Source organism: Lissotriton helveticus, chromosome 2_2, assembly GCF_964261635.1.
Source record: "Lissotriton helveticus chromosome 2_2, aLisHel1.1, whole genome shotgun sequence".
Classification (NCBI taxonomy): domain Eukaryota; kingdom Metazoa; phylum Chordata; class Amphibia; order Caudata; family Salamandridae; genus Lissotriton; species Lissotriton helveticus.
The window spans coordinates 107,466,418-107,486,446 of NC_136060.1; the positions used below are offsets into that span (position 1 = coordinate 107,466,418).

The window sequence follows — 20,029 nt, forward strand, 5'->3', positions numbered from 1 at the left end:
TATAATTATTTAAGGAATGCAAAAAATAATCATGTTCTTCTGCTCGTCATTGTAAGCCAGAAATATAGAACAAAATAAAGAAAAGCAACGTTTTATTTTTGTTGCTTTAAACAGCTGCTCTGTGATCTGACCTGCCTTTCAACTCACCTGCTGACTCTGGCAGCAGGCACGGTGATGTCAGAATTCAACTGCAATAACGTAGTTCTGTCGAGTTCTGACATCTTTTCTTTATAATAGGTGACTGAGTGCGTCACTGGTCGTCAATTATAAATACTTTAGAGATGTGCCTTTGTACAGAGATTGCAGAATCCCATATATTATATCTCTATATATACACATATATCTCTATTTGAATGAGAGAGAATGATTTACATAGTCAGTTTGTCCACTTGGGTTTCCTTGGAAGTTAGCCTGCACAGACTTTACATGATACACCAATAGTATGGATTACTGATTGTAGCAGAAGGATAGGCAGCCATTGTTATACACTGCTATAGGACAACACAATCTTTAGATGGATACATGTAGGAGTTGTTGCACATTGGTCAGCCACAATTATATTTATATACAGCTCCACCCCAGATAAGCATACACATTTTTGAATTCATGGCTGATGGTTGAAAGCTCTCCTCACATTAGAGAACAGTGACCAGGGCATCCTAATTAATCACAATATCTATCAAAGATTAATGTGAACACAATGACTGTGGGGTGGGGTTTATGGGAGGTTTGAACTAGGTGGTGAAACCGGTACCATAAACTTTATGAGTGGCTTTTCCTGCAAAGTCTTATGCATTCTGTGTTCATGTCTCCCATTTTGGTGCTAGGTGAGAAAGAAAGATAAGAATGTTGTTTCATAAAATCCAAAAAGAGATTGCCATTAGACAAATCGGTTCATAACATATAAACTCTTTAGGAGAGACGCCGAGTAAAGGCAACCCACTAACATTCACTTTTAATATTAATGCATAGGATCCCATCAGGGTCCTATTTAAGACTTAATCAACCAGTAGTTTTAACTAGTGTCGTGACATATCGGGACCTTCCTGCCAAGACGCACACAAGCAGAAGGATGACAAGGGGATAACTATAAATGTCTAATGCCATAAATAATCAATGAAAAAGAGAAACACACTTAGACTAATGTTAGGTGTCTCTCAACCCATTTATTCCAGGGTTCTCTGGCAAGTTTAAAAGCAAGTGGTAATGCTTAAGGAGAATTTCATTAGCTCCAGCATCATTGTGTCTACATGTTTCAGCTAAGAAAATGTACCTGAATAGGTCAGTTGTCTTTCGTCAGGACCAAATGCAGATCCCTACATGGATCCTAATGGGTTAATCTATCACTAATGACCACACCACAGGTGTGGCTGTCAAACTGGGATCCTGAAATAAACATGTAGATAAGGAATAGGGTACCTTTAGGCAATTTTATGCATAGATGCCTCCTTAGATAAGAAATGCTTCCTTGATTATAAAGGAGGAATTTGATGACGATGCATGCCATTAGGAACCCTAGTGGGTGAGAATCCTTTTAAAAAAACACCTAACTTTAGTATGTGTGTTACCTCTTTTTGATCTAGTATATAAAGTTGGAAGTAGAGTGAACCCACTTTAATTCTTCTAGCTCCACCTTTGTTCATTGGTAATGTCATAAATAGCTATCTCTAGAATAATACTAACCAAAAACCAGAACCAGCTCCTCAAAAGGTGTTAAACGGACAAGTTACTTACCTCCGGTAATACTCTTTCTGCTGGATACCATTTCTACCTGAAGATTCCTCACCTATAGAATAGATACTAAAGCAGTATCCCCCAAGGTGGATACAACATTTCTGCTGCCAGTCGAAGTGAACAAAGTCTCCATCCGAAAGAGGGATTGTTTTTCAGCCCTCATATTAAATATAAAGAGGGCATTTGAATTTAAGGCTTGCTGCAGATGTACACCTTTGAATAAATATACATTCTGGAGAATCCATGCTAACACTACATTTGATCTGAGATATGCACTACCCAGTGTGGAGCATGTATGGAATACCAAGCCGGCAGAATGAGCACTTGCCAGTGTAAACAACAACTTTCACAGTGTCCCCCCCAGAAGTACAGGAAGTTGTCACCACACTTGATAGTGACGGTGCTCGCAAAAAGATTCAGGTGGAGTATGACTATGCTTTAACAAAGAGAGAGCTTATCCAATACATCATCCTTTATTGTCTGTGATGAGATCAGAGATCTGAAGTATTTAGAACTCAAAGTAAAAAAGTAATGTTTTGTCTAGGAGACAAACTCAGGTCATATACCTCAACCAACGGTTATCTGTCTGGAGGGAACACATACACCTGGATAACAAGAGGCAAGCAGCTTCGCTAATCAACCACAAATAAAATACTTAATACATCATCAGAACCACATATTGTTCCTGGGACCAAGGAATTAAGACCACTAAACAAAAGAGTGTCAAGAACTCAAAAGAGATAAAGATTGAAGTGGGTCCTGCACTCACTCTGCCTAGAGAATTATGCGGAAACTCATGGAAGAGGCCTTAACAAGACTGGGACTGTTTGTATTCCAGAGGCTTAGCTGAGTTGGGTCAGAGTCCAGTCAAACATATTGTTTGTCGCCTTATATTGTTGCAAAAACCTCAAGTATGAAACTGAATGCTACTTAGTGGCTAAGAAGTGTTGGCTATATTCGTACTAATTCTGGGCGGAGTTTTACACTGCGGAACTCTGCGAAGTGCCAGAAAAACTCTGCCACGCTCTGCGGAGTTCCGCCAGTGGTGGAGTCTGTTAAGTCGCGCTGTGCGCACTGATTTTTAGCACCGTGAGTTTGCCCTGCACTGTTAAATCAGGTGCAAACGGCAGTATGCATAGCGCCAGAGGGTGGAGCTGCTTTACCGTTCGCGCATACATTTGACTCGAGCAGCTGCTTCTTCAGCGTTATAGCAGATTTTTCAATGTGAGTGGTTGCGACCTGCTGCATCCGCCCGAGATGAGAAATCTCACCTGCAGGAGGCCAGCACAAGATTTGTTCCCGCGGGTGCTCAACAACTTACCGTTGGTGAGCCGCTCAAGGGAAAAAAACTCTTTTCGGAACTCCACACTCCGCGAAGAGAGGCCAAAACTCCACGAAGGCCTCCGACAGAGTGTAATTCTTCGCCCACCCTAATTCTTACTTTTTGTGTAAGAATTACACAAAAAGTGTAAGAATTACACAAAAATACACAATATTTAAAGGCCATTGCTGAGCCAAAATGTGTTGATTGCTATATGTACAAGGAATACAGTGTTCAGAGTTTCTTCTTTCTTATTTAGCCATCATACTCAGTCCAATGGGAGTGCAAATTCCACAGCCACAACGTTTTGCACTCTCTGGAAGCTTTCAAGGCAGTGTTATTGTGTTTACGTGCTAAGCACTTTAAAAACAATTCATATGAGGGGATGATGGCCATTTTTATTCACTGAACTGTGCTCATGAAGACCTATTGTTAAATCACCATAGAAAGGTGGCAAAATAAAAATACACGACCTTTGCAAAAGGATCGCTTAACCGAACTGTAGCACCAAATCACAGAATCATAAAGATACACTTCCGAATTTTCACTTTTCATATTAATGCATAATACCAAAACAGGGATGAATCTAAGCATTATGCGGCCATTAGTTCTATTCAGTGCCATATCAGTACTAGCTTCCAATGCAAAACATAATTGACACATCAAATGCAACGCTTATGCTCTCAAAAAATGTAATAAATAATAACAACACCTAAAGCAATACATCATTAATTAAAACACACCCAAACTACTGAAATATAATACTTTCATAGTTGCCACATTAATATTAATGCGATAGGTAATCTTGCGCCTGTCATTATGTTTATGTCATTTGTAATTGCAAGTGTGTCACATCAAAGGTGAGGTCACGAGCAAGTGCAAATTCATTTTTTGCATTTACAGAATGGGGATCTCGCTTGCAAATCTAGTTGACAACATGTACTTATTAGTCTGTACGGGTGTTATTTAGTGAGTAAATCCGTTTCTATGGGAGATGAGAGGGTCTTCCAGGGCTGGGATGCTCCGGAAATACTGTGAACACCCACAATGTATTTCAGAGCGTATTCTCACCCAGGAAAGGGTCAAAGGCTCACTCATGTCAAGGGCAGGAATGAATCTGTTTCCAGCGTGGAAATTGGAGGAAAACACGCTCCTGATTCATGGGATATATGGGGAGGTGTTTTCCCACAAAGAATAATATTTTCACTGTGCAGAAAATAAGTTAAACTTAAAAAGTTCAATTACACTAATGCGTGACATTTTCAGAGTGTAATTACACATTAATTAGAAGTATGGATGCAGAAATGCCTTTTCATTAGCATATTTTCCAACGTTTTTTCTAAGAGTACTCATGGGAACCTGAGTCTGTTAGAGATTCCCTGAAGTACTCTGGGCAATGCTTTAGAAATGCAGAAATTCGAAAATATACACCGAAATGTAAGTGTAAATTCATGAATGTAGATGTTCAAATGTGTTTGTGAGGTCGGCCAAATTGAGGGTGATGAGAAATACGCCATTTTAAGCTATTTCCAGCAGGGTTATTTTAGGGATTTGGGGAGACCTAGGCCAAACATAATTTTTGGCCTTATCCTCAGAGCAACTCTGAGTTTATTATCCATTTTACAACCCTCTTCCTTGTTCAGCCTAGACCATGGCCCAACCTTAGAGCAAATAGTGTCTCTCAGCACCAGAGAAACAGAACAACTAGTGACCTGAACAAGCCCGCCGCTGCAAGTGGTGTGTGGTGCAAAGGATTGGTCTTTTACCATTTGGAACTGTGCATATGGAGGTTGCTTTTTTTGTTTACTGCACTTCAGTCCCTAACCCGTGAGGAACAGGGACTTCGAGTTAGGTGGCACTAGTCTGTGATCACACTAGTCCAAGAGCCGCTTCACATGGACAGTGCAGTCATGCTGGGAGCAAATAATGCCGCTCTTCACTGCACATTGGCAAGTGTCCTACCCGCAAGAAAAGAAGAAAGACTTGTGGTCTGATTAAATCTTGTACCCACATGTGTCATAACTAGTCGGTCAACACCATTTGGGCTTACGGTGCTGATGGGTGCTTTCATTTACTGCATTGCCAGTGCTGCGTGTCACAGTTATTCAGACTCAGAAGGCAGCAGGCTGTGATTGCAACTGCTTACCGCAGCTCTGCAAGGACGATGCAGTCACAAAGAGGGTACATTATATATATTTACTTAACATGCTGAATAAAGGCAAAGGCCTGTGCAGTTGGGGGTGGGTCTGTGCACAATAGAAGGCTAGAGCGCTTGCTGAATCTAACCCGATCAAGCAGGTATTTTTCTTTAACCTACCCTATCCCTCAGGCAGGAGCGAGCTGGCCAGACAGCTTGCGCTGTTTAAAAAAGGCTTAAGTGAGGGGGCTTGGGCCACAGCCACCTTTGCCCATGCCTTAAAACGTCTATGATTGCCATTCTATGAATAAAGTTTGCGGCATCTAGGTCCTTACATGGGAAATAATGGGAGTTCTTCAAATGCACCTTACTTGAACTACAAGCACATAAAAGCTTTGCTATGTGACACATGTCCTGAATATGCATGTCATTTGGTTTTGAATTGAAAGTAATACCCTTAAATTTGATCCATGTTACCTATTATTTGTACAATAGAACACATTTTGAAACTTGCCATTCCACATACATGGCTTCCATCTGATTACTGGTTTCAGAGACTAAGTCAATCAGTGATTCACAAATTTTCCTAAGTAAATAGCTGGACAAAAGCACTATATTATGACTTACTTTACAACTTTGGAAGCTAACATTGGTATTGTGACATAAGTCTACAACCCTTTAATAAGGGAAAGAAAGATATCTACCTCAACCTGGGAGATTTTAGGGTTATTCTGTAAATACGTACAGTGGACTTCAGTGGGATCATGTATCTGTTTGTCTATACACAAACAGATAAACTCCTACAAATGTGCTGTGTTGTGTACAGTAACTTTAACATTCAACTACTGATTATAGATGGCTCCAGGCAACATGACTGCATCTTAGTAAGACTTGTCCTGTTAAGCTACTTATCAACGCACAGCAATGGCTAGTCTTACAAGACTAAATGCACAAATCCCTTCTCTGTCAATTCACTGATCCTCTTTAACAGTATCTGTACCTAGCTCAGTTGATTCGGCATGTGAAGCTAAAATCAGTGGATCCTCCAGAATATCATCATCATCTTCTTCTGTTGCAACTGATATTTCACCTGATGAAAAGAAGAGGGAAAATATTTTAGATTGCTGAAACCCAACTTCTAATACAAAATGTACTCCATCTTTTCCATAATGTAGCCGGTCAGGTAAAATTCTAAACAGTTTTAGGTAAATTTATAAAAGAAAATATGAATTCATACTTCTCGTATTAAATAAATCAAGTCACAAATCATTACTCTGTGTCTATTTTTAAACGATGACCACTCAATGTATACCACAAGTAACACATCCAGGCCAATGCTCACCAGGATACGTATTACCTTTCAAGCAGACGTCCACCTAGGGGCCCTCCAAAGATTGTATGTCTCCACTGGGCAAAGACACTTCTCTTCTCTGTTACAGGTGTATAGCTCTAAAATTCCTGCTGTTTTATCATATGCGATAGAACATATTCCAATCAAAGAATGGAAACAAATTGATATCAAAGAAGGGAAAATCCTCCGGAAACTAACCAGGATGCCGCAAGCTGTGCTGGTTCAAGCTCTTCGGCCAGAATTATCGATAGTCAGCTCTTTCGCCAGAGGGATCACAAATATAATTAGATGGGCATATAACCTGTCCACGCTGATCAAGGAACTTTAAGAGATCTGCTAAAAATCGAAACACTTGAGCCAGACTCTCCGAAGAATGTATTTTTCAATAACTTATGCACAGCTTTCAAATTATCAACTGTTACTTTGGATATGTTAAAATCTTGGTCACCAGCCCAATTGAAACTATGCTTAAAGCGGAGACGCGCGAGCGCGTCAAAACAAGATGGCCGCCATAGTCGGAGCTCCGTGAATTTACGGGCCCGTTTTTACATATAACAACGAATGTTGTGTCAGTAAGTCGGCGCAATTGGCAGCGCTTACCTCCTCAAGTGATTTTTCTTCTCTGTGGCGATTTTGGTGCAGTTTTGTTCAGCGGAAGCATACTTTCTTGCCTCCTGGTTCCTGCTTCCAGTCTCTCCCAAAGGTATTGACTGCTCTGAGTGCTCATGGGGCGGAGTGTGTCCTTAGGAAAGGGCCTGGCTTGGGCCTAGCCACGCCCACAGTCCAACATAGCTGCTGCACCAGTAGTTGTATAGAGTTTTTCACTGCTCTTTTCGCTTTTCACTTCATTTTTATTACGTTGGAGTGTTATATTCCACATTTGTGGTTTTATTTACAGCCAATTGTGTATTTTTCACCTCAAAATGGAGACTAAAACTCCAGTTAACAATAAGAGAAGACAGCAAGTCTCTCCTCCTCCAGTCAAGTCCAAGGCGGTGGAGTCATCCGAACCTTCTCTCTCCTTAATTTTAGAAGAAATTCAGGCATTACGTCTTAGTACTGACACTATTGCTTCAGAAGTTAAAAGTGTGCGCAAAGATATGGCATCCTTATCAATGAAAATTTCTGATAACTCCATCAAAATTCAAGATAATAAAAGTAAAGTGGACGCTTTTACTCCTTTAGTGGATAAAATACTTACTATGCATACTCACCTTTTGGATATGGAAAATAGAAATAGGCAGTACAACCTTAGCATTTTTAATTTGCCTGAAGGAGTGGAGTGTTCTAATTGTCGCTTATATCTGGAATCTCTGATTCCTGGTCTTTTGAATATCAAGTTTCCAGAAAAATTTGAAGTGGATAAAGCTCACAGAATCCCTTCTCGTAATCCTCGGCATTCTAAACCTAGGCAAATGATCTTCTGCGTCATCACCATCTTGTCCTAATAAGGAAAGCTGCTAGAGAAATCCCCTCACTAATGGTGAACGGTAACACCATTTTTATTCACCAAGACTTTGCTAAAGAAATGGTTGCTTTACGTAAAGAGTTCTCTGCTTGTCGTCCACAACTCAGAAGCCTCGGTTTCAAATATGGACTATTTGATCCTTCTACGATGCGCATTTGGAAAGACAACTTCTCCAAATCCTTTCAACGTCCTGAAGAATTGAGGCAATTTCTTGATCAGCAAATTCCACCATCAATGGATACTCATGACCCTAACACTTGACTCCTTCTATTCAGAAATTAAATTACACATATTTGACTAATCCTTTATTTGTGGGCTTCAACGGTTCGGGCCATGCTTGTAGTACGTGTGTGCGTTTCTATGTTTCTATTTATGTATCTTGTTTGTTCCTTCCTCCCTATTTTCTTTTCCTCCTGTTCTATTCTTTTCTATAGAGTTACTATTTTCATCTATATTTCAATTATGCTTCTCTTCATCTCTTCTTATGTCAGTACCGTTTTTCTTTCTTTTCCTCCTCAAAATGGCTAATGTTCACAATATTAAAGTTGTTTCTCTTAATGTTAAAGGTTTGCGTCACCCATTCAAACATACAAAAATGTTGGATTACTTAGGTAGTTGTAAAGCTGATATCTGTTTTGTTCAAGAGACTCATATTGATAATAAAATATTACATTATATGAATAAAAAGTGGGTTGACACCATTATTTCTTCTCCTGCGATTGGAAAGAAAAATGGGGTTGCCATTTTCTTTGCAAAAAAATTACATTGTCAAGTTTTAAATAAAATTTCAGATTCTGAGGGCAGGTATATAATAGCTAAAATTAAAATTCATGACTCTACGTTATTTTTGCTTAATGTTTATGGCCCCACGGCAAATGATCCCGCTTTTTGGTCTAATATCACTACCGAAGTTTTAAAACTGGGTAAAGTTCCACTGATTGTTGGAGGTGATTTTAATGTTATTGCGGATCCCCTGTTGGATAGAATATCTGCAACTAGATTTCGACCTCATAAGGTGTTTCAAGCCTTTAAATCTTTTATTCAAAATACCAAATTAGCGGATATTTGGTGCCTACATTACCCTACTGAAAAATGTTATACCTTTTTCTCTAACCCCCATAATTCCCATTCCAGAATTGATTATTTTTTAATCTCCCCATCTCTTATTCAAGCTGCAACTACTCCAGTCATTGGTTATATAGATATCTCCAATCACGCTTTAATTTCCTTTATTCTGAATATCTCATCCACTTTTACTAAACAAACCAGATGGCGCATGAATTCTGGTATTGCTCTCAATGATCATAATAAGCCTAAATTATTACACGCTATTCAGGACTATTTTTTGTTCAATCCAGAAAATTCTACTACTATAGTTAAAAGATGGGATGCATTTAAAGCTTATATTAGGGGTACCACAATCTCTATTATGGCTCATGAGAATAAAATGTTTAACACCAATATTAAAAACCTTGAGAAACAAATAGCAGAGTATGAGCGATTATTTATTACATCCAATAATCCCCAATATAAAATTAAATTACAACAACTTCGATATGAATTTAATTCTATACTCAGTAAAAGAGCTGGAGTCCAACTTGCGAAATCAAATGGTAGATTCCGTTTTAATTCTAATAGGTTTGGGAAACTTCTTGCTAATTATTTACGCATTAAAAGAGATAAAACACAGATTACTTCTATTCGTAGCCCTCAAGGCAAGATTGCGTTGTCCCACAATGATATGTTAAAGAATTCCTAGACTTTTATTCAAATTTATACAACAAACCAGAAACTTGTGATGATTCTTTAATTGATACCTTTTTAAACACTTGTGATTTACCCCAACTTTCTCTTTCAGATAGACTTGGCTTAGAATCGCCCATCAACATTGAAGAAATTTTGAACGCCATTAAATCACTTCAGAAAAATATATCTCCAGGCCCTGATGGTATCCCTGCTGAATTTTATAAAGAATTCCAAACTCATCTTTTGCCCTATTTATTTCAACTTTTTTCATTTTTTGGCTCTTCTGGAACGATTTCAGGTTCTTTTGCTGATGCTTTAATGATTGTTCTCCCCAAGCCTGATAAAGACCCTACCCTGGTTTCTAACTATCGTCCTATATCCTTAATAAATCAAGACTGTAAATTATATGCCAAAATCCTTGCCTCTAGATTAGCTCCTATTCTTCATTCTATTATTCACCCCGATCAATCAGGATTCATGAAATATAGATACTCCACTAATAACACAAGAACGCTACTCCATGTTATTGAACAGAGTCCAACCCTTTCTGATCCTGCAGGGGTAATGGCTTTAGATGCTGAAAAAGCCTTTGACAAAATCCACTGGCAATTTTTATTTAAAACTTTACTATCATTTAATTTTGGTCCCTCTTTTATTCGTATGATATCTGCCTTATATTTTGCTCCCACTGCTCGCTTATTTATCAATGGCCAAATCTCTACAAAATGTTCCCTTTTTAGAGGAACTCGACAGGGTTGTCCCCTTTCTCCACTTTTATTTTTGTTGGGGATTGAACCTTTCCTTAATTATATACGTCGTTGTACAGATATTCAAGGTGTTACAATTAAAACTGTTACTATAAAAACCTTAGCCTATGCAGACAATGTGGTATTGTTTATTAGTAATCCCATTTCCTCTGTCCCGTTTTTATTAGACATCATTACCAACTATTCTGTAGTCTCGGGTTATAAACTTAATGTTAGTAAAACGGAATTTTTCCCTTTAAATATTCTTTGTACGTCTGATATGTTACCTGTGACAGATATTATATATGAATTTGCTTTCTTATCATTCCTTCTGGTCACCTACAGATTCATATTTATTGTTATAATAATACTGTTTACTATTATTATGCTTTATCTACACAATATTTGCATACTCAATCTTTATATGTTAGTAGTCGCTCTATGTTTCTTATAAGATGATATATTATGTACCCTCCCTCTCCCCCCTTCCCTTCTCATGCCCGTGATTTTGTTTTCCCTTGATTGACTAGTACTTTGTTATAATTGCTTGTTTTATTGTAATTTGTTATGAATTTGTATTACTTAAATACTTAGACCTTTATTGCAAATGTATGTATTTTTGTTTTGTCTATCTATGTTACTTTTTCGAAAATGCAACAAAGTGATTCTGAACTAAGAAACTATGCTTAAAGCACCTTACCCCCAGGTTAAGCATGAACTTAGACATGCAACATTGCTCTGAACTCTCAACGTACAAACAGTACGCGGATACATTAGTTTTTAAAAAAACGCAACAATATATCTTTTTTAATTTAAATCATGGAGTCAGGCAATGCATTCTTCTATTACGACTTGGGATATTACCCCTGAAATCACACACAATTAAATGGTTGCCAAAAGGAAGAGGGTCTAACCTCTGTGACTTATGTAAAGGTGGGGTGCATGATCTGGAACACGTCCTCTTTGCCTGTCCTAATCCGTCTATTGTTGCACTAGGAACAGATACATAACACCGATTAAAACTAAATATAATATAAATTCTGTTCAGAATTTGATTACCCTTTGTAATGCTCCACCTAATGAATTTGTGTGTATTAACATGTATAACTTTTTAAAAATCATTTTAAAAAGTATATTAATAAGATAATTTTAATAGTAAAATTGTAATTTTTATTGTTAAAAATGTTGTTGTTCTCGCAAGAGAACTAAATCAAATAAACTAAACTTGAAACTATTACCTTTCATTGACCACTAGGCCGATCTAGTCTACACATGTGTGGATCATTGTAAGTCAGTGGGTTAAGCACAAGTTGTCAAGCTCTGCGTTCTATGAGCAGGTCATGGAATTGAATCCTAGATTATGACAGAGCAGAAGTGTTACCTCTTATCTATTTATATCAATTTTACACAGAAATTGTTTGTGACACTGTTTACATGATATTGATAAAGTGTGTTAGGCTACACATTTCAAGAAACACACAAATGTAGTTCTGATTTAGATACTGAATCGTAAAAGCATGCAGAATGTTAGAAGTCGTTTTCTGACCAAACATAACAGACAATAAGTTGATGTGAAATCTGACGTTTTAGTGGCACGTGTTCCTCTGCTTAGATAAATGGGATGAATAAAAGATAAAACAGAAAATTCAATGTGAGAACAAAATTGCTTCATATGGTAGAAAACCGATAGCAATATTAAAATGTATAACACGACCACTGCCAAGAAAAGTAAGTGCTACATAAGGTTATATTATGATTGCATATTGTAAAGTTTATCTTTGATGTGCTTTTAAATCTTGAATGCTGTAATAACATATGAAGTGCAAAAGAGACTTACAAAATTATATGTGAAATGATAGCGAATATTAAAAATGTTTTATGAGTACCCTATACTTACATGAATTCATTGCAATTCATATTGAAGTGATATTAATATGCTTAATTGGAGAACTAATGCACTATTCTATGTAATTCAAGATTCATATTTTAGCTTAAACTCATAGTGTATGAGCTGTATTTCATGAAGTCCTCAACTTTTCTTCCTTTCCTAGTAAGAACTTATTAACTGAATAGTTTCAATCCTATGGGAACCTTTCGTAAAGTTACCACTTGTGTTCTAACAGTCAATCACCTTCTATTATGTTTGTAGCTTACTTGACTAGGCTTGCAGCAAAAGTGTTAACTTCGTAAAGCAAATGCTTGAGAATGGATAGACAAGAGATGACAGCATAAAATCTCCTACTTTCTAAATGCAACAAATGATTGTATGAGTAAACTACAGTGGCTCTAAGGAAATTGCTAGTAAAGGATTACTTAATTCTTCAGGATCTGTATACTTTTACTTACTAGGTCAAGAAATGCATGTCATGCCCCAAGCCCCCTCCTAGTGCGCTAGCCCTTTAAACATGCACTATATAGGTGTCCTTAACCCAGGGAGCGACGCTTCACGTTCTTGCGTCTAGCTCCGTTGGGTTCGTTCCTGTGCCTGACTTCCTGTGCCTGACTTCCGGTATCTCTTCGTCTTGGTGTTTGTCCGTCGTGAGAGTTCCTCGGCTCTGTTGGTTCGTTCTGAGCCTGTCCCGGCCGTCGCTCTCATATGCACAGTGCCTCTCCACCGCGCTTGTGTGCATTCGACACGTCCAGTGTCGCTTCTCATTTAGGCTGCTTTGCAGTATTCTATTGTCTCGCCCGGCGGCCGGGTTTAACTCCGCCATCCGGCGAGATTTCCTTTCCTTACCCTCTGCCTCATTGCAGCTCCGCTTGTCAGCCGGGCTTTGCTCCGCTGACGAGCCGGGCATCCTCCCTCTGCTTTTGGCCTCATTTGTGTTCCGCTCCGCTTGTCAGCCGGGTTTGGCTCCGCTGACGGGCCGGGCACACACTCTCCCTCCCTTTGTCTTGCCTCACCGGGTTGCTCCGCTGCCAGCCGGGTTTTGCTCCGCTGGCGGCTGGGTTGTTTACCGGTGAGCTGAACTTAGTTAGTTAGGTCTTTTCCTTTTCCCTGCTCATACCTAATTCACATTGGGGTTATTCAGTTCTGGTGTTTTATCACCTCCTTTGGACTTGATTTCTTGCGTGGACCAGTGAGGAGTGGGATACAGATACATGTTCCAGAAATACGGTAACAGCGCATTCCCGCGCTGCATATTATATTGTTATAAGTGATACTGTATTTTGGTTTTGACTCCTTGTTTTGATCATTATAGATGTTGTTCTCACCATCAAGAATACTGACAATCGAATGCTTGTAATCAGAGTATCCTTTGGGGTGTGCTTCGAGGCTGTTAAGACAAAAGAGCAGAGTGAGCAGGATATATTGTTAGTCACTCACTACACAAGTATACATTGGGTCCGTAGACTTATAAGGGTATTGTCTTCTTCACTGCAGCTCCAGTTATATCCCTTTCCAGAGGTTTTCCCATATTCATTCAGGGACAGCAACATACAAACATCTAGGTATGTAAGGTTATGTCATATACTTGGGAATGTGATTGTCCTCTTCAGATTGAAGAATATAACTCTTTGCATTGCAGTCTCTCCTGATTACCAAGTCCACACGAAGGTTGAGACGACCAGTCTGAAGACCCTCAACACCCACTTGTTACCCCAACCTTTCCTTGTTTTGTTTCCCTGTTTTCCCCTGGCTTGCCTCCTGTGCTCTAGTGCTTGATAGAGTGGGAAGGCAGCAGGGGAAGGCTGTGGATTGAACTTCGGATTCCTGACGCTCCTGCAGAATCTTCGTGTATCCTTTACAGAACGTGAAGCCCAAGAGGTTTGTTCTGCCCGAGCGTCATGGATATCGAAGCGGTCACTCTGGCGGATGTGGCAGGCATGTTAGGTAATCTGCAGGTTGAGACTCAGACATTGATGGCCAGAATGGACACCCTGCAGAGACAACAGGCTTCTAGTGCCACAGGAGGAGGGCCATCGGTAGTGCAAGTGACCACTCCACATTCGATACCTCTGGCACCCCCTGAGCGTTTTGCAGGAGAAACAGCGTGATGCGCGGCTTTCCTCAGTCAATGCCAACTACATTTCTCCTGCAAGGCTCAATGTTTTCCCTCCGACCAGGCCAAGGTAGCCTTTGTAATTTCTTACCTCAGTGGTTCTGCAGCTGATTGGGCTATACCCTTAGTAGACAGAGATGACCCCCTGTTACATAATTATGCAGCTTTTCGACGGGAATTTCGTAAACTCTTCGATAGACACATGTATACTCATTCTGCCGATACTGAATTATTGGAACTAAAACAGGGTACTCAGGATCTGGTGGCCTATATTACTAAGTTTCGCCGGTTGGTGATTGAGTCCGATTGGCCGGAGGAAAAACGCAGTACCATGTTCTACAGGGGGTTGCGGGAAGAACTGAAAGACGCCCTGTCCCAGATAGTCGATCTTCCTACCTCTTGTAGTGCTCTCATAGATTTGGTAGTGAGGATAGACCATCGTTTGCATGAACGAAAGAAAGAGAAAGGGAAGCATGAGTATCGGTATGTTGCTCTGAAGGATAAAAAAACTGCCCCAGAAAAAGCCACGGAAGACAGCGAACCCATGCAGATAGGCATAGTCCGAGGTCCTCTGACTTCCGAGGAAAGACAGAGAAGACGAACTCTTCGGTTATGTCTGTATTGTGGGAAAGCGGGTCATTTCCTAAGAGAATGCCCAGTCAAACCCGCTCAGTCCAAGGTGTCGGGAAACTAGTCAGCCTGAGTTCTTGTGAGACGAGGAACTCAGGTAGGTCTGGACTAACGGTCTCTTCTTCCGACTATACTTACGCTCCTACTAACCATTTGTACATACCAGCATATCTCACACAAGGCACTCTTGGTTTACACGTATTGATAATGGTAGACTCTGGGGCTTCTGGAAACTACATGGACAGAGAATGGGCTAGGGAGAATATGATAGCCGACACTAAGAAGGAGATTGCCAGTAATGTCACTACCATCGATGGCAGTCCCCTTCTTTCCGGTCCGGTTACTCATCACACCAACCCGATGCACATGGTTATAGCACCTGATCATCATGAGGATATAATGTTTGATTTAATTTGTTCCCCACAGTTCCCTGTGCTTCTGGGTATCCCATGGTTAAGAACGCAAAATCCTGTCATCAATTGGGAAACATCCACTATAACCTTTCCTCCGGTGGTTCTGGGGCCTGTTGTAGGAGTTTCTCATAGAGAGGCACACACAGCCGCGGAGGGTAAGGAAGACTGTCCTGTTCTACCATCCTGTTACCATGAATTGCAAGCAGTCTTTGATGTACAGGAAGCGGAGGGTCTTCCGCCGCACCGTGTCTACGACTGCCGTATTGATCTCGAGGCAGGAGCCAGAATACCATGTAGCAGAGTGTATGCACTCACTGAGAAGGAGAACGTGTATTTACGGGAATATCTCGACTCTATGCTTGAGAAAGGTTTCATCAGACCTTCGCGATCCCCGGCCTCTTCGTCCTTGTTTTTTATTCCTAAAAGGGAAGGGGGCCTGCGGTGTTGCATCGATTACAGGAAGCTTAATGAAGTGACCATAAAAAACCGATACCCTCTTCCTCTCATAGCCTCCCTCCTTGACAGAATACGCAATGCCCAATATTTCACCAAGTTGGACTTGCGGGGCGCCTATCACCTGGTACGAGTCAGGGAGGGAGACGAGTGGAAGACGGCGTTCTGCACTAAGTATGGTCTCTTCGAGTACCTTGTAATGCCCTTTGGGCTCTGTAACGCCCCAGCGGCGTTTCAATTCTTCATAAATGAAGTCTTGAAAGACATTCTTGATGACTACGTCATTGCCTACATTGATGACCTGCTGATCTTTTCCTCTACCTTGGAGACACACCAACAACATGTCCGTAACGTGTTAGAACGGTTACTTAACAATCAATTGTATTGCAAGTTGGAAAAATGTACTTTTCACACACAGGAAGTTCCGTTCCTAGGATATATAGTTTCCCCTGGTGGCCTGCGCATGGATCCCTCCAAGGTGGAGGCTGTATTGGCATGGCCGGCTCTGCGGACGATTAAAGAGGTCCAGAGTTTTATAGGGCTGGCCAATTTCTATAGGAGATTCATTCGCAATTTCTCGGACTTGGTATCGCCCATAACCTCTTTGTTGAAAAAGGGGGTTCCTTTCGCCTGGTCCGGTGAGGCAGAGCGTTCCTTCCAGATGCTAAAGAATGCTTTCACTAGTGCCCCGGTGCTGCTTCATCCCGACCCTGCTCTGCCCTTTGTGGTGGAGGTAGACGCCTCGCAAGTGGCAGTGGGAGGTGTTCTATCTCAGGCGGATGCAGTGTCCGGTGAGTATCATCCAGTGGCTTATTACTCGCATAAACTCTCCCCTGCGGAATACAATTATGCGGTAGGGGACAAGGAACTTCTGGCCATCAAGAAGGCATTCGAAGAGTGGCGGCAGTATCTCCTAGGTGCAAGACATCCTGCGGTAGTCTACACCGATCATCGCAATCTCCAATATCTGAAGTCAGCAAAAGCACTTTCCATGAGACAACTGCGTTGGGCTCAGTTCTTTAGTGAGTTCGACTTCACTGTGCAGTACAGACCAGGCAAACGTAATGGGAAGGCAGATGCACTTTCACGGTTGGGATTCGATACTCCTATCGATCCCATTGAGCCTACATCGATTATCCCTAGAAGGAATATCGTAGGAGGTACTAGGTCGGAGGAGGAGTTCTTGGCACAAGTCAAGTGTAGTCAAGCGTCAGCAGACATGCAGGCTCTAGTGGGTTCACAAGACACGACCAAGAAGGGAGACCTTGTGTGTGTACAAGGGGAATGGTTATACCGACAAAGAACCTCCAAGACCAGGTCATGCAGTGGTATCATACACATCCCATAGCGGGCCATCCAGGGATTAAGAAGACCATTAGCACTGTGCGTGAACGTGATTGGTGGCCTACCATGTTGGCAGACATAGAACACTTTGTGAAGACCTGCTATGTGTGTGCACAGACTAAGGTTTCTCGCCTCAACCCTGTAGGCCTTCTCATGCCATTACCTCCCCCTCCCGGTCCCTGGCATACGGTGTCCCTTGATTTTATAGTGGAACTACCGCTCACCAAGGCAAAGAACACTACGTTACTGGTGGTGGTGGATATGTACACCAAGATGGCTCATTTTGTACCGTTACAACGTCTCCCCACAGCAGTGGAATTAGCCGCCATATACATGCAACACATAGTGCGGCTTCATGGTTTCCCTTCTGCATTGGTTTCCGACAGAGGAGCCCAGTTTGTGTCAAGGTTCTGGAAGGGTCTGTGTTCTTTGCTTCAGATAGACGTCCGTCTGTCCTCAAGTCACCATCCACAGTCAGATGGACAGACGGAGAGAGTCAATCAGTGTTTTGAGCAATACATAAGGAATCAGGTGTTGCAGTCTCCAGTGGACTGGGATGAGTTGGTTTGGTTAGCAGAAATCTCATATAACAACAGCACGCACTCCTCTATTAAGGTCTCTCCGTTCTTTTGCCTGTATGGTTATCACCCTAAATTGCTGCCCTCTGGTTGTTCCTTAGATTGTCCAACCCCTGCTGCTGCAGATAGAGTAGAAACGTTACATGAAATACAGAGGAAGGCATTGGAGAGTCTTGAGATGGCCAAGGTGAGATACACAGAGGGGGCAAACCTACACAGAAGATTAGAACCCATATACACACCAGGAGATGAGGTTTGGCTTTCCACCAAATACATTACTCTCGGGGGTCCACGCAAGTTCAATCCCAAATACATAGGTCCCTATAAGGTGGAAAAAATAATCAATCCTGTTGCCATACGATTACTGCTTCCGCCTTCATTCAGGATTCATCCGGTTTTTCATGTTTCCCTACTAAAGCCGGTTGAGCCAGGGACTACGCTGCCAGCAAAACCTACTCCATTAACTCTGCAGGACTCGGAGGAATATGAGGTTGAATCAATCCTAGATTCCCGTAGAGTGAGGGGTACGGTTCAGTATCTGGTTCACTGGAAGGGATACGGTGTGGAAGAACGTACATGGGAACCCTTTTCCAACGTCCATGCACCCAGACTGTTAAGGGCTTTCTATAAAAGATACCCTGACAAGCCAAAACCGGGTGGGGGTTGTTGTGGGGGGAGTATACTGTCATGCCCCAAGCCCCCTCCTAGTGCGCTAGCCCTTTAAACATGCACTATATAGGTGTCCTTAACCCAGGGAGCGACGCTTCACGTTCTTGCGTCTAGCTCCGTTGGGTTCGTTCCTGTGCCTGACTTCCTGTGCCTGACTTCCGGTATCTCTTCGTCTTGGTGTTTGTCCGTCGTGAGAGTTCCTCGGCTCTGTTGGTTCGTTCTGAGCCTGTCCCGGCCGTCGCTCTCATATGCACAGTGCCTCTCCACCGCGCTTGTGTGCATTCGACACGTCCAGTGTCGCTTCTCATTTAGGCTGCTTTGCAGTATTCTATTGTCTCGCCCGGCGGCCGGGTTTAACTCCGCCATCCGGCGAGATTTCCTTTCCTTACCCTCTGCCTCATTGCAGCTCCGCTTGTCAGCCGGGCTTTGCTCCGCTGACGAGCCGGGCATCCTCCCTCTGCTTTTGGCCTCATTTGTGTTCCGCTCCGCTTGTCAGCCGGGTTTGGCTCCGCTGACGGGCCGGGCACACACTCTCCCTCCCTTTGTCTTGCCTCACCGGGTTGCTCCGCTGCCAGCCGGGTTTTGCTCCGCTGGCGGCTGGGTTGTTTACCGGTGAGCTGAACTTAGTTAGTTAGGTCTTTTCCTTTTCCCTGCTCATACCTAATTCACATTGGGGTTATTCAGTTCTGGTGTTTTATCACCTCCTTTGGACTTGATTTCTTGCGTGGACCAGTGAGGAGTGGGATACAGATACATGTTCCAGAAATACGGTAACAGCGCATTCCCGCGCTGCATATTATATTGTTATAAGTGATACTGTATTTTGGTTTTGACTCCTTGTTTTGATCATTATAGATGTTGTTCTCACCATCAAGAATACTGACAATCGAATGCTTGTAATCAGAGTATCCTTTGGGGTGTGCTTCGAGGCTGTTAAGACAAAAGAGCAGAGTGAGCAGGATATATTGTTAGTCACTCACTACACAAGTATACATTGGGTCCGTAGACTTATAAGGGTATTGTCTTCTTCACTGCAGCTCCAGTTATATCCCTTTCCAGAGGTTTTCCCATATTCATTCAGGGACAGCAACATACAAACATCTAGGTATGTAAGGTTATGTCATATACTTGGGAATGTGATTGTCCTCTTCAGATTGAAGAATATAACTCTTTGCATTGCAGTCTCTCCTGATTACCAAGTCCACACGAAGGTTGAGACGACCAGTCTGAAGACCCTCAACACCCACTTGTTACCCCAACCTTTCCTTGTTTTGTTTCCCTGTTTTCCCCTGGCTTGCCTCCTGTGCTCTAGTGCTTGATAGAGTGGGAAGGCAGCAGGGGAAGGCTGTGGATTGAACTTCGGATTCCTGACGCTCCTGCAGAATCTTCGTGTATCCTTTACAATGCATGAGAAAGAGCATTCGATTCTATACAT

The 20,029-nt window shown here is 41.7% G+C and overlaps 1 protein-coding gene across 1 annotated transcript in view; it reads right to left on the minus strand.

The window, feature by feature from the left end:
* PAICS (phosphoribosylaminoimidazole carboxylase and phosphoribosylaminoimidazolesuccinocarboxamide synthase) overlaps positions 1 to 20,029 on the minus strand; it is a 321,486-nt gene that overhangs the window by 221,721 nt on the left and 79,736 nt on the right. The window contains exon 2 of the mRNA XM_078678871.1: positions 6,193 to 6,282. Coding sequence (XP_078534997.1) covers positions 6,193 to 6,282 — 90 coding nt within the window. The remainder of the gene's footprint in view (positions 1 to 6,192; positions 6,283 to 20,029) is intronic.